The sequence below is a fragment of the Pseudozyma hubeiensis genome (assembly GCF_000403515.1).
Source record: "Pseudozyma hubeiensis SY62 DNA, scaffold: PHS59, whole genome shotgun sequence".
Taxonomy (NCBI): domain Eukaryota; kingdom Fungi; phylum Basidiomycota; class Ustilaginomycetes; order Ustilaginales; family Ustilaginaceae; genus Pseudozyma; species Pseudozyma hubeiensis.
This window is the reverse complement of record NW_012133841.1, coordinates 213,987-226,591: the sequence shown is the minus strand read 5'-3', so window position 1 is coordinate 226,591 and position 12,605 is coordinate 213,987. Positions and strand designations below refer to the sequence as shown.

The 12,605-nt window shown below is 56.7% G+C and overlaps 6 protein-coding genes across 6 annotated transcripts; 5 read left to right on the top strand and 1 right to left on the bottom strand.

Annotated features, from left to right (window-relative positions):
* Positions 1 to 214: 214 nt before the first annotated feature.
* PHSY_006618 (hypothetical protein) lies at positions 215 to 1,483 on the top strand (the record flags this gene model as incomplete). Its single annotated transcript, XM_012337218.1, has 1 exon — positions 215 to 1,483. One exon carries the CDS (start codon positions 215 to 217, stop codon positions 1,481 to 1,483), a length of 1,269 nt encoding a protein of 422 aa, XP_012192608.1.
* Positions 1,484 to 1,790: 307 nt separating this feature from the next.
* On the top strand, positions 1,791 to 3,068 carry PHSY_006617 (hypothetical protein; the record flags this gene model as incomplete). Its single annotated transcript, XM_012337217.1, has 1 exon — positions 1,791 to 3,068. One exon carries the CDS (start codon positions 1,791 to 1,793, stop codon positions 3,066 to 3,068), a length of 1,278 nt encoding a protein of 425 aa, XP_012192607.1.
* Positions 3,069 to 3,971: 903 nt separating this feature from the next.
* Positions 3,972 to 6,767, top strand: PHSY_006616 (ubiquitin C-terminal hydrolase CreB; the record flags this gene model as incomplete). Its single annotated transcript, XM_012337216.1, has 1 exon — positions 3,972 to 6,767. The coding sequence occupies one exon, from the start codon at positions 3,972 to 3,974 to the stop codon at positions 6,765 to 6,767; it is 2,796 nt and encodes a 931-aa protein (XP_012192606.1).
* A 541-nt stretch (positions 6,768 to 7,308) lies between these two features.
* Positions 7,309 to 7,923, bottom strand: PHSY_006615 (60S ribosomal protein L13/L16; the record flags this gene model as incomplete). The annotated part of the gene is made up of 1 exon (XM_012337215.1): positions 7,309 to 7,923. One exon carries the CDS (start codon positions 7,921 to 7,923, stop codon positions 7,309 to 7,311), a length of 615 nt encoding a protein of 204 aa, XP_012192605.1.
* Positions 7,924 to 9,195: 1,272 nt separating this feature from the next.
* On the top strand, positions 9,196 to 9,588 carry PHSY_006614 (60S ribosomal protein L32; the record flags this gene model as incomplete). Its single annotated transcript, XM_012337214.1, has 1 exon — positions 9,196 to 9,588. The coding sequence occupies one exon, from the start codon at positions 9,196 to 9,198 to the stop codon at positions 9,586 to 9,588; it is 393 nt and encodes a 130-aa protein (XP_012192604.1).
* A 953-nt stretch (positions 9,589 to 10,541) lies between these two features.
* Positions 10,542 to 12,383, top strand: PHSY_006613 (hypothetical protein; the record flags this gene model as incomplete). The annotated part of the gene is made up of 1 exon (XM_012337213.1): positions 10,542 to 12,383. One exon carries the CDS (start codon positions 10,542 to 10,544, stop codon positions 12,381 to 12,383), a length of 1,842 nt encoding a protein of 613 aa, XP_012192603.1.
* Between the last annotated feature and the right edge of the window lie 222 nt (positions 12,384 to 12,605).

The window sequence follows — 12,605 nt, the reverse complement described above, 5'->3', positions numbered from 1 at the left end:
AGCCGCTTTCCTCCAAAAATTTCGCAAAAGACTCGGGAGACGGAGTCGCTGCTGTTGCGTTGTGTTAAGTTGCAGTGGACCCGCTTCTCCACATTCAGACGTCGAACATTCACGACTCAGCATCATCTATCATCGAGAGTCCCCCACCGTCCATCTTCCACCACATATTATAGCCTGAGCGGAGTATATCTATATCTGGCTAGGCAGGATCGAAATGCCGGCCCCAACAACGCAAGCAAAGTCGACCACCGACATCGCCAACGCGGGCTTTTCCCACATCCAGACGTCCAAGGGCAGCGCGGCTCGCACTTCACCCGACTTTCTCGTCCTCGTCCTCGACATCAATCCGCTGGCATGGACGAGAAGATCCGAAGCGCTCGGGAAAGGAAAGGGCAAGCAAACATCGAGCGACGTTGCTCTGGAGGATGCGCTTTCCGCCATCATGATCCTTCTTAATGCGCACATGGCAATGCAGCACGAGAACGGCTTGGCCATCTATGCCGCAGCTGGAACAGGTACCGCCCAGCTCCTCTATTCCACGGCTTCCTTCTCAGTCAAGGCTGCTGACGCGGGCTCGACGAGCTCGGCGGCTTCTACGAGTGCGCACAAACCGGATGCCAACACTTATCAACATTTCAAGCTGGTCGACGACAATCTCGAACAGGGCATTCGAGACACGTGCAAGTCCATGTTCGATCGTGCAAGACAGGCGCAAGAGGCCGTTGATGCAAGCGGCGACGAAGAAGCGGTGAAGCAGGCAACGCTGGCGCGCTCGGTCAATGTAGGCATCGTATCTGCGCTTTCGCAGGCTCTTTGCCATCTGAACCGGCTGGGACTGAGCGATGCCACGGATGCAGCCAACACAGGGAACGGGATAGCAGCAACGGCGCAGACTCGCGCAGGAGGCGGCAATGCATCGTCCGGAGGGAGCGGTGTTGGAGGCGCCGGTAGCATGGGCAGCTTCAAGTCGCGCATCCTCATCCTCAGCGTGACGCAGGACGCTTCGACGCAGTACATCCCCATGATGAACTGCATCTTTGCCGCTCAGAAGAAGGGCATCACCATCGACGTCTGCAAGTTGTTTGGAAGCGATACGGTCTTTCTTCAACAGGCCTCCTATCTCACTTCGGGAACCTACTTTCGCCTGTCCGACGACCAGGATCAGGTTGGTGGCGACAAGTCGGCCGCCCCGGATATGCGCTCTAGCCTAGTGCAGACCTTGCTCACGACGTATTTGCCATCACGCTCCATGCGAGGTGTCATGAACCTGCCGACGCTAGAAGAGATCGATTTCCGGGCGGCCTGCTTCTGCCATCGCAAGATCGTTGACATCGGATACATCTGCAGCGTCTGTCTGAGTCTCTTTTGCTCGCCGAGACCTTTCTGTCTTACGTGCCGGTCCAAGTTTCCCAAGGACACGTTGAAGAGGTATGAGAAGGAGCTGCAGTTCACTGCCAGTACCGACGCCGCCGCCATAGCATAGATTTGTCGCACCAATAGCCTTCTGTCATGTCCACAGTGTCCTCGATATGCTCACCATGAAAGCTACTTGTCTCTCTCGCCCGAATTGAAAAAGCGGCGCGGCACGCGCACAATGCGCATCAAAAACGTGTCTGTGCTCAGTTGCTGAAGTCCGGGATCCGTCCGTCAAAAGGGAAAACTCCACATGTGTGCGGCAAGCATCCAATGCATCGTAATATCGTCGGGGATAGCCCGCATCACCTCATCACTTTACCTCCATCTCCCTCGCATCGACTTCGTTCTCGTCTTTGCGCGTACGCTCTTCGATCATGGCAGACTCTGGCGATGCGGCTACGCCGCTCAAGATCAACATCAAGGGCCCCTCGGACATCAAGCTCACCATCGAAATCACTTCCGACCAGACCGTGCGTCAGCTCAAAGAGGCCATCGAGAAGCAGAAGCCAGACGTTCCCGCCGATTCTCAGAGGCTCATCTACGCCGGCAAGGTGCTCAAGGACGAAGAGGCGCTCTCGGTCTACAAGGTCAAGGACGGCAACACCATCCACATGGTCAAGTCGGCTGCTCGATCCGCACCTACCACGGGCAACCCATCCGTGCCTGGAACAGCACCAGCAGCAAGCAGCGGCTCGAACAATGCCGCCTCTTCGCAGGCGCAAGGCGTACCTTCCAACTTTTCCGCAGGCCAGAACTTTACCAACAACCCTCTGTCGGCCTTGAATCGCGCCGACTACGCCGGTCCGCACATGGCACGACTCCTCAATGAGAGCGGCGGAGCATTCGGAGGAATGGGTCTCAACCCGCGCGACCCCAACATGATGATGGGATTGATGCAGAACCCCGAGGTGCAGCGCCAGATGCGTGATATGATGTCTCGTCCCGAATTCATCGATCAGATGATCGCCATGAACCCTCAGCTGCAAGGCATGGCGCCCCAGATGCGCCAGATGATGCAGTCTGAGCAGTTTCGCGAAATGATCACCAATCCCGAGACCATGCAGAGGATGACGCAGATGTCGCAGCTTATGGAGAGCGCTGGAATGGGAGGAGGTATGGGCGGCATGGCAGGCTTGGGTGGTCTAGGTGGCTTTGGTGCCGGTGGCGCTGGGGGCGGCGCTGGACAGTGGCCGCCTGCTGGTGCGTTTGGTGAGACTGGAAGCGGAGGCAACAGTAACAATGGCAACGACGGCGCCCATCGCAACCTCTTTACCGCCGCCGGCGCTGGCGCCGGTGGCGACAATGCCAACTCCCGCGACGCTGGTCAGGGAGCTCCGCCAAATCCGTTTGCGGATCCCTCGTTCCTGCAGCAGATGTTCGGTGGAGCAGGAGGCAGTGGAGGCGCAGGAGCATTTGGAGGACTCGGAGGACTCGGTGGACTAGGAGGATTCGGTGGAGGAGCTCCAGCATCGCGAGACTCGAGACCACCCGAGGAGCGCTTCTCGTCTCAGCTCGAACAGATGCAGGGGATGGGCTTCTACGACGGTCAGGCCAACGTCAGAGCATTGCTCATGGCAGGTGGAAGCGTAGAAGGTGCGATCGGTATCCTGCTGGACAACCCGAACCCACCTGCGCCGGGACAGGGAAACTAGTCGCTCTACAGTCCGCTGTTCATCTTAGTAATGACATGTTTACCTTCGTTACAAATGAGAAAGACCCCGAGTCATTGCCTGATGCGATTCACTCGTCGAATTGAAATGAGCGGGCTCGATCGAATCGCGTTCGAATTCCATGAGAAAAATGCTCGGAAGAACTCCGTCTACCCCCCTCTTGGACGTTTCGCCGTCCGTGACATGCGACAGACCGTTGCTGTCGGTGTCATTAAGAGCACCACGGCCGCCTGAGCTAAGGGTGGTAAGACCACTAAGGCCGCTGTCAAGGCCGGTGCCAAGTAAGATGTTGCTGTTGAATGATCAAGCTGATCTGCTCAACGCCATGGTCTTGGTCTCATCTGGGAAATGACATCCAATTTTCTGCCCGCGTTTTCCCCCCCGGTTTCAACGCGGAGTCAAATGTGCTGCTGCTGCATAAATTTGGCCGCTGGACCGCACAGCCCTGAGTGTGGTTTGTCTTGGCTCCTCCACATCCCGCGGTAATCTCTTGCTCTTGTACGACCAACAACATCACATCGCAAGCCGATGACCGCTCTCTGCGTGCAAGTGATCATGACATTGCGCTGATCTCTAACCAGCATGCAGCCTTCCGTACAGCTCCATCAGCGAGGCTATCGCCAAGGAAGATGGCAATCAGAGTCTCCTTCGGCGTCGGCTGGAACGTCGCACGTTAGGCCCACTTTCGTTCCACTGCCTGTCGATGCGCCTGTACTGCCCCCAGCTCGAATCAGCCGAGCCCACTCAGCAGCCTCTCCGTCTACATCAACATTCCCATCCACGCCTCCTGCGCACATGCCGCCTCAGTCGCCGCAGGCTCAAGCTTATGCGATGTCGTCGCCTCTGTATCCTCAGCAACCACATGCTCGAACTCGCGTTCACTCGATGGCAGGACCGCTAGGCGTTCGTCTTGTCAATCCTTATGAGCAGAAAGAGCAACAGACAATTCAAAGCTACGGAGAACCTGCTCAGAATCCTCACCATCGTAATGCTGTACGCCAGAGCTTCGGCCCAGGCGACCCGCTGTTTTCCGCACCCCAGCAAGCAGCCTCGCAGCGTCCCGATTACGTCCCTCGGCCTCCCCCTTCGCCTCGACCCGCCTTCTGGGACGATTCGACGCAGCCGCGCACGCCTTCAACACCACCGTCGCAACCTACTCCGCGGACCACATCGACTTCGTTCACAAGATCAGGCATGCATGGCCGTCCGCAAAGTATGCCCATGCCAGCTCCAACGCATGGCGAACCAGGACACCAGCCCGATGACTGCCCAGGCTGTCGTGCAGACATGGACGATGCCATCAGAGCATCGCTGCATTCGGCAAAACAGGAAGATGAGAAGCGGCAAAGGGAGGTGCAAGAGCAAGAGGAGCTTCGAAGAGTCTACGCCGCCAACGACGAAGAGAATCATCGCCGACGTCGTCTCGCCGAGGAAGAGGAGGAGAGCTTGCAAAGAGCCATCCAAGATAGCCGTCGTGATGCCGAAGAAGAAGCGCGGCGCAGCAAGGACCGCGAGGCGCGAATGCTGGAAGAATCGAGACGGGACGCTCACCGTCAACGCGAGCAGAATGATAAGCTCGAAGCGGAGATGCTCGAGGCCGCCAAGCTCGCCTCGGCGGCTCAGGACAGGCAAAGGCGCAAAGAATTGGATGCAATGCAAGAGGCTGAACAGAAAGCGCTGGAGCTCAGTCTACGAGAGCAGGAAGAAGAGTGGGAACGACGGGAGAGTGCCGAGCGATCTCTTTGGGAGTTTCTCGAATCGAGAAACCGAATCGATCGATCCGCGACACCTATGTCGGCGAACTTTGACAGTGGCTTCGGTTCAAGGCCGCCATCACCTGTCCCGCAACCATCTTTGTCCCCCGCCGCGGTCGACCCCTTCGATCCCCACGATCTTGACGCCGAGTATTGGCGTTTTGCTGGTCACGGCGAAGCTTATCAACTAGCTCTTCAGATGAACCAACCGACGCTCGCCGAAGATGTTGTACACGCCGCAGGCAGCGTGTCTACACCGCGAACACATCGACCCCTCCCACCCACACCAGAAACATCAAAGCGTAGCGAGGAAGCGTCCGACGAATTGGGCGGAACAGTTCGCAAACAGGATCGCCTGACTGCGCCGTCCCAGCCCGCAGCTCTGCATGCCGATTCAGACGACGCGCCTCCGGCATACGCTGAAGCGACACAGGCTGGTCCGTCAAACGATGTCGCTTCTTACGCCGCTGCGTCCCCCGTAGAGAAACAGGATTTCCCTGCTCGCTACGACACAGTCACTCTCGAAGCTCTCAACCGACCCGTCTTGCAGCATCGATCATCGTCCTCGAGCTCAGCACATAGCCAATCGCAGAACAGTCCCATCATGAGCTCGCCAAGACAGAGCTTTACGAGCTCCTCTCATCCAGGCAAAGGCTCTTCGACGCCAATACCCAGCAGCGAAGTCTCTTCTGCTCCCCCGCACCCTGCTGAATCTTCACCTTCGATTCCGCAACGAGGAAGCTCGCACTCGACGCCGTCGTCCAAGCGCTTTAGTGCCTCTGCAACTTCGTTGACCTCGGAACATCGGGGAAAGCGAGCGTTGGCGGGAGTCGATTTTGGATATGGCAACCTTCCTTTTGCGCCAAAACTCGACCAAGGACGGCCTTTTGCCCGACCTGCGTCGGCATCAACATCGGCGTCGCCAAACAAATCCACTTTCCCTACTACTATCGAGCTGTCGCACATCACCAAGAATACAGGCCCCGACGCTGGCCTCTCGGGTTGTAGCTTCTTCATCCTTCGCGCTCACTCATGGAAAAGTCTGCTACGAGCCATCGCCTGGTACGGAAACAGCCGTGTCGAAGCTTCACCGTCACAGGTCGCGGCCGCCAGCGATAGACGTACCCGCTGCCTTTTGCGAGCTGAAGTCGAATTCGTGACGCCGACGCGGGTGGACATCGGCCATGTGGGACACTATGCTAAAGCGGCGCAAAGCAAAGGCAGCATGCCGACGAACCCGTCCCCTGCGCACGTTTCGCTGTGCCTTTCGCTGATGCCGACCTCATCTGCCAAGTCTGGCGAAGCAAGTGCGTGGCTCAAGTCGGAAGAATACCAGATCATCAAGCGAGAATCGAGACGTCTGGATGCGTGGTACGCTGGCAAAGGCTCCACACGACGTCTCGTTCAGCTCGCTCGTCAACCGCCTGCTATGCCAGTAGCTGTGGTGCAGATCGCACAGCTGCTTCATGCTTCTCATACTTTCAGTGCAGCGTGTCCCTCGTCTGGTTCCACGGCACGTCACTCGCCGCGCGACCTGCATCACGCGATTGAACGGCATGACGAGGGCTATGTACGCAAGCAGCAGGCTATGCTCTCCGCCGGCTCCGCACTCGCCTCGAATGTTGGCGATACTCCGCGCCTCAGCTTGCAAACCCCGCCTCAAACGTCAGGTTCCAACGATCCGAGAGGAGGGGCCGATACGAACGACCTCGACGACGATGATGACGATGACGAAGTCGACTTCAATGATTTCAGCCTTCTTGCCGATGGATCATTCGATGCTCAAGACCAGGTACTGATGGGAAAGCGTCAGAGACTCAAAGCCAAGGTCAAGCGTCGACTCGCAAAGCGTGCATCGGACGGTAGGGTCGTAGACGAGGATCTGGCTGCTTGGATCACTCCATTTGACCTTTCCGAACGTGAATAGGATTTCATCTGCCGCTGCCCTTTCCACACGCTCAATCCATGAGACACTTGATCTTGCGCGTGGTCTGCCCATGGCAACTTCACAGACTGTCACGCGAATGAGAGGCTTTGTTTGAAATCATCTGGATGCTTGCAGTTTTTTGAGTCCCAAAGAATGCGTATGGTAGGACTTGAGAGTGATGCACTGTCCTTGTTATGGAGCAGCACGGGTGTTGTGAGGAGTATGAAATACACGATGGCGGAACACGAAACCACCTACTGCTAGAGAGGTTCGGGAGTGGGAAGAATGAATGAATAATCGCTCACTAACGGTCCGGCTAATGACCAGGAGTCGTAAGGGAACGGTGTTTTGATCACACGACTCGAGAGGAGAGCCATGCAATGCAAGGGGATACCAAGCAACGCATGCTGCGGCCATGTGAATGAGAGCTGCTGCAATGTGTCGCCTGGCGGTATCGTCGACAGAGACCCAGCGTGCCTTGAATGAAGATCTAGAACAGCTAGGGGAGGGCCTCTTGGTCGATGAGGGTGATGCGATCCGTTTAGTAGCCGTACGAAGCGAGCTGGACGTTGACGTCCTTGAGCTTGTCGGCGGTGGCGGTCTGAGCGGCGGCGCGCTTCTTGGAAGCGGTGACCTGGCGCTCGTGGTAAGCCTGCTGCTTGACCTTGCGCTTGGCCTCGAGCTTGTCAACGGTCTCCATGTGGTTCCAGCCGACCTCGTGCGAGATACGCTTGATGGTGGCGTACTTGCGGCCGGGCTTGAGACGGAGGACACGGAGAGCAGCGGGGATGACCATGAGCTTCTTGCGGTCGTAAGGAGGGGGGACACCCTCGTAGACCTTCAATCGCTGGAGGGCGGCGGCACCACGAGCGGTCTTGTGAGGCATCATGCCGCGGATGGCCTTGTAGAGGATGCGCGAGGGAGCGCGGTGGTGGAAGGGACCGGCCTTCTTGGGGTTGACCAAGTGGCGCTTGTGCAGGTAGGCGTGGTACTTCAACTTGTTGCGGAAGAAGGAGCCGGAAACGTTGATGAGCTCGGAACGGACGACGACAACCTTCTGGCCAGAGAGGAGCTCCTTGGCCAGGGTAGCGGCGAGACGACCGAGAAGGTGTCCCTTGCCGTCAACGATGTATGGGTTAGCCTGCTGGAGGGACATCTGTAGTGTCGTCGAAGGTTGGGGGACGAGGTCAAGAAGAAACCAGCGAGCGATGATGAGGGTTAGTGAACTGCTCCGATGAAACAATGATTGTAAATGTGATCCAGCTGCTCCGTCGACGAAATCCCAACATCGATTCATCCCTCCCAAAAAATGATTCATGTCTTCCTGTCTGCCAAATCCAAGCACGGCAAGCATCCACGCAGCCACTGTACAGCCTACTGTAGATCAAGATGAGCGTGCAGAGCCATACGAGCCAGAATAATCGAGCGAGATGGGCAGCGGATGAATGTCTATGCCAAGTCGAGTTTTTCTGGCTGCGCGTGTACCGAAGCATCTTCCGAATGAGCTCCGTAGGATCCTGTCATGATGCTGTCTTGTTCCCTGGTCCTGGCAGAGGTGGACGGTGGTGCCACGAAGGCGGAAGTTTGGGGTGAACAGCAAGCTGACAGGGCAAAAGGCCTGACCTTGAACACACCACCACGATCTGCCCTAAGAGTTGATACGACGACGAGGCCTTTCATTCTCCTGATCGACCACGGATGCATCCGGACCTCGTTCCCTCTCCATTCCTCGTGGCAACACTGCGATGTCGGCGACAATTCCTCCTGAATCCTTCTCTACTATGAAGATGCGGCTGTCGCTGACTGCTTAATGCGATTCACCGATGATTCGTACCGTGCTGAAGGCTGGTTTTAGGCGAGTTGCTATGCGTTGGTGTGTCGGAAGTGTCGGCTTGCAGCAGCTGGATGACGCAGATACTAACCTTGACAATATGTTTCTTGACGGGTGTGGTGGTGTCGAAGATGATGACGAACAAATCTCGAATGGCAGTACCGAGCCCACTGTCTGCTTCACTCCAAGACTGAAGCTTCCGGCTGGCCCAACCAGCTCAACTCGGATCACTCACTCTTCGCCTGAACTTGGCACACAGAGGTTAGGCTGGGCTCGGCGACGAGGCTCAATTCAGCTCTCGCCGCATATTTCAGGTGTAGATTTCAAATTTTATTTCGAGAATTTCGAATGGGCTTCGGAACAGATCACGTGCCACATCGGCCGGTCCTTAGGGCAGGCACTTCAGCAGAGGCTCGCTCCTCGAGGTGAAATTCGGTAGATTCGATACGTGAGACTCGAGACGGGACACCCAACAACCAGAGTCTCTGTATGTTGGTGGGCCGGGCAGTGAGGCTACTCGGTGGATGTCGACGTTTACGACTCCACCATCTCATCGTTCTGACACACCACTTCTTGTCCACCTATCAGATCGTCAAGATGGCCGCCACATCCATCCCCATCGTCAAGAAGCGCACCAAGGCGTTCAAGCGCCACCACTCGGACCGATACCACCGTGTCGGCGAGTCGTGGCGTAAGCCCAAGGGTATCGACTCTGCTGTTCGTCGTCGTTTCCGCAGCACTGTTCGCATGCCCAAGATTGGCTACGGTTCCAACAAGAAGACCCGCCACCTCATGCCCAACGGATACCGCCGACTCGTAGTCTCGAACGTCCGTGACGTCGAGCTTCTCCTCATGCACAACGGTGTCTACGCTGCCGAGATCGCCCACAACGTTTCGTCCAAGAAGCGCATCGACATTCTTGAGAAGGCTAAGGCCCTCGGCGTCAAGGTCACCAACGCCAACGCCCGTGTCCGTGCTCAGGAGGCATAATTTCTTCAACCTCCTCTCGACACTCTGCACGACACCTTGTCACATTTACACACTTTCGACGATCGACATCCACATTTGATCCGTCTACTTCGCAGTGTTCCCAACCACACCTCGCTCGCATCTTCATGTACCACCATCGACATTACACATCGTACACAGGCATCACAGCTGATCTCTGTGCAAAAATATCAATTGCCCCTCATCGCGGGCTCGATCGAACGACGTCGGGAAGAACCCATGCATTCTGTGGCTGGTCTGTGTCACATCTAGAATAGGTTTGATGCGTGACTGCGACACAAGCTGGCTCAGCATTTGAATGTTCGTATCAAACGATGCTCGCATAGCCTATGACAAATGTTGGTTGCGCGACTTGAAGCCGCGCACTGCAGCTCATGATTGACGAGACCTCGAAGGGCGGCACATCGTCCTCCTCAAAACTGGCAGCATCCGAAGCACCCCCTTTGAACGTGGGTGCATTCGAGCACGGAAAGATGCAGCGCGAGCTGGCATCAACCCGCTTCTGTGTGAGATGATATGCTGCCGCTGCCATACAGATATGAGATCCACTGTTGACTCGTAGGAAGTGTACGAGACGTATTTGATGTGATGAAGACTGTTAGATCGTATAAGCGGAAGCAGCCGATTTCCGACGCGCTCCTTGTGGAGCTTCATCATGAATTCGTGTCTGAGTCGATCAGGGTCCGTCTCGTTTCCGGTGTGCCAGACCCACCATCTCGACCGAATGACCTCTTAACACAAGCAGCAAGTTCTTCGGCACCGCACGACCTTGTACTACTTGCACAGCTCGCTTCTCGTAGCAAGGACGGCCGTGACTCTTCCGGGCTGAGGCAGCGGCACTAAGGTCGAAAGTCTCTACCAGAGCAATGCAACACATACTCGATCGCAAGCCGCACTGTTGATGTGTCCACCGGCCAACGTCAGACGGGTTCACTATGAGTGAAGCGAGCGGATCCGCATCTCCAGCTCCGGGAGCTTCGGCGGCGGAGCTGGGCCCCGGAGGAACCAGACCAAAACGTGCTGTTCGACCAACAGCGAAAGCATTGCTCGCTCGGGAGCAATCGCCCGAGGGATGGGAACATGGAGGTTCTAGGAGATCACAGCCCTCGAGGCCGATACGCACCTCTTCAGGCGCTCGTCCACAGATCAAGCTCAAGATGAAAGCATCAGGAGGAGGCACGGCAGCTGGAACCGGCCAAGGGCCCAAAACCCACGCTTACATGCAAAGCTACGACCGCGAGCTCGATTCCGAGGACGACGAAACCGGCCAAGGTCTCGCATTCGAGGAGCAACTCATCTTCCGCATGCCCGAAGGTCCTGAATGCGACAAGCTTAGGGAGAGCATTCAAAAGCGGCAACTTGGCGACGATGTCTGGTTCAAGTTCAAAGACTCCAGAAGAGCCGTGGTGCATGCAGGCGATTCGCTCTTCTCGGCCAAGCTGGTCGACTTGCCCACCATCACAGAAGCGCACAAGACCCTCGACAACCGTCAATTCTTCAAGGTTGCCGACATCGCACAGATGCTTGTGGTTGAAGGGAAGATCGCGGATGAAGCCCAGGCATCCTCCAGCAGCGGCGGCAAAGGCTTCAATATTGAGGACTTTATCTATCCTCACGGCATCACGCCTCCCATGCAGTGGGCACGCAAACGCCGTTTCCGCAAGCGAGCCGCGCGGCGAGCGATCGAGACTACCGAAAAGGAGGTGGAAAGGTTGCTCAAAGCGGACAAGAAGGCGGAACAGGTAGAGTACGAGATGATCGATGCAGCCGAAGAGGATGGCTCCGAAGACGACGATGACGATCAGCGGCGCGGGCAGGGACGGCGAGGCGCCACATCACCAGGTGGGTCTCAAGCGGAGACTCCCATGCCCGACGGCTCGGATGTCGGCTCGCAAGACGAAGGTTTGGACGATGGCGACGCAGAAGATGGAGAACAAGGATACCGTCGGCGTGTCGACCTGGATGAGGACGGAGTTGAGCGTGGCTACGACGATCAAGATCTTGACGATGACGACGTAGATGAGGATTTAGCGGCTGAGCTTGACGCAGCGCTCGAGGAAGAAGAGGACGATGACGATGACGGCTCAACGCGAGGTGCCAATAGCGAGGCGCAGAGTCGCGCAAGTGATCAAGAAGACCTCTGGGATGACGATGACGACGACGATGCAGACGAAGCAGACGAGGAGGACGAGGACGAAGAAGATGAGAACGACGAAGAAAAGGAGCAGCGCGTTCGAGAAGCCCAATTGGAAGCAGAGTGTCGCGAGCTCGAAACCCTCGTGCGCAGGAAGCAGGCCGACGTTGACGGTACCATGAACCTCATCATCAAGAACCGGCACCAACAGGCACTTCGAAAGCTTACGACAGAGCGTGACATGAAGCGCAATCAGCTTTCCGATCTCAAGCAGGCTCGAAAGGAACGCAAGGAAGCCGATCAGGCTGCTTCTGCCGCTGCTGCTGCACAGGCAGGGCAGGCCACCGCCGATTCTCCGAACGCCGACGAGCCAGCTCAACCTCGATCTGCGGACGACTATTCCATGCATCCACCCAGTCAACCGCAATCGGGCCCCAACGCAGAGCCTGCTTTGGGAGCAACAGCAGCCGTCGTCAACGGTGACGCGAAGTTGACATCTCAAAATCGAGGCATGCCACCACCTGCTCTGCCGGCCAGCAGGAATACGGTACAGCCGACAACTTTGGCTTCTCAGTTGACTGAGGCAGGCCCTGGCGACAGTGATCTTTGGGATGATGACGAGGAGGAGGATGAAGATGAATGAAAGGAATGAAGAGGTTTCGTCCTCTATCTATACTGTAATAGCCGTCCTACGCAGCGCCTATGACAGCGGTCCACGGCGCCCTGTCCACTCTTGTCAGCTTCATGTATTTGTATCGATCCATTCACCACGAAAGCGAATGGCCTCGTTGAGCAAAAATTGTGAACAACCCTTCAAGCTTTCGGGATGATTACCAGACTCGCGAGTTGAGAACGCAGATGGACC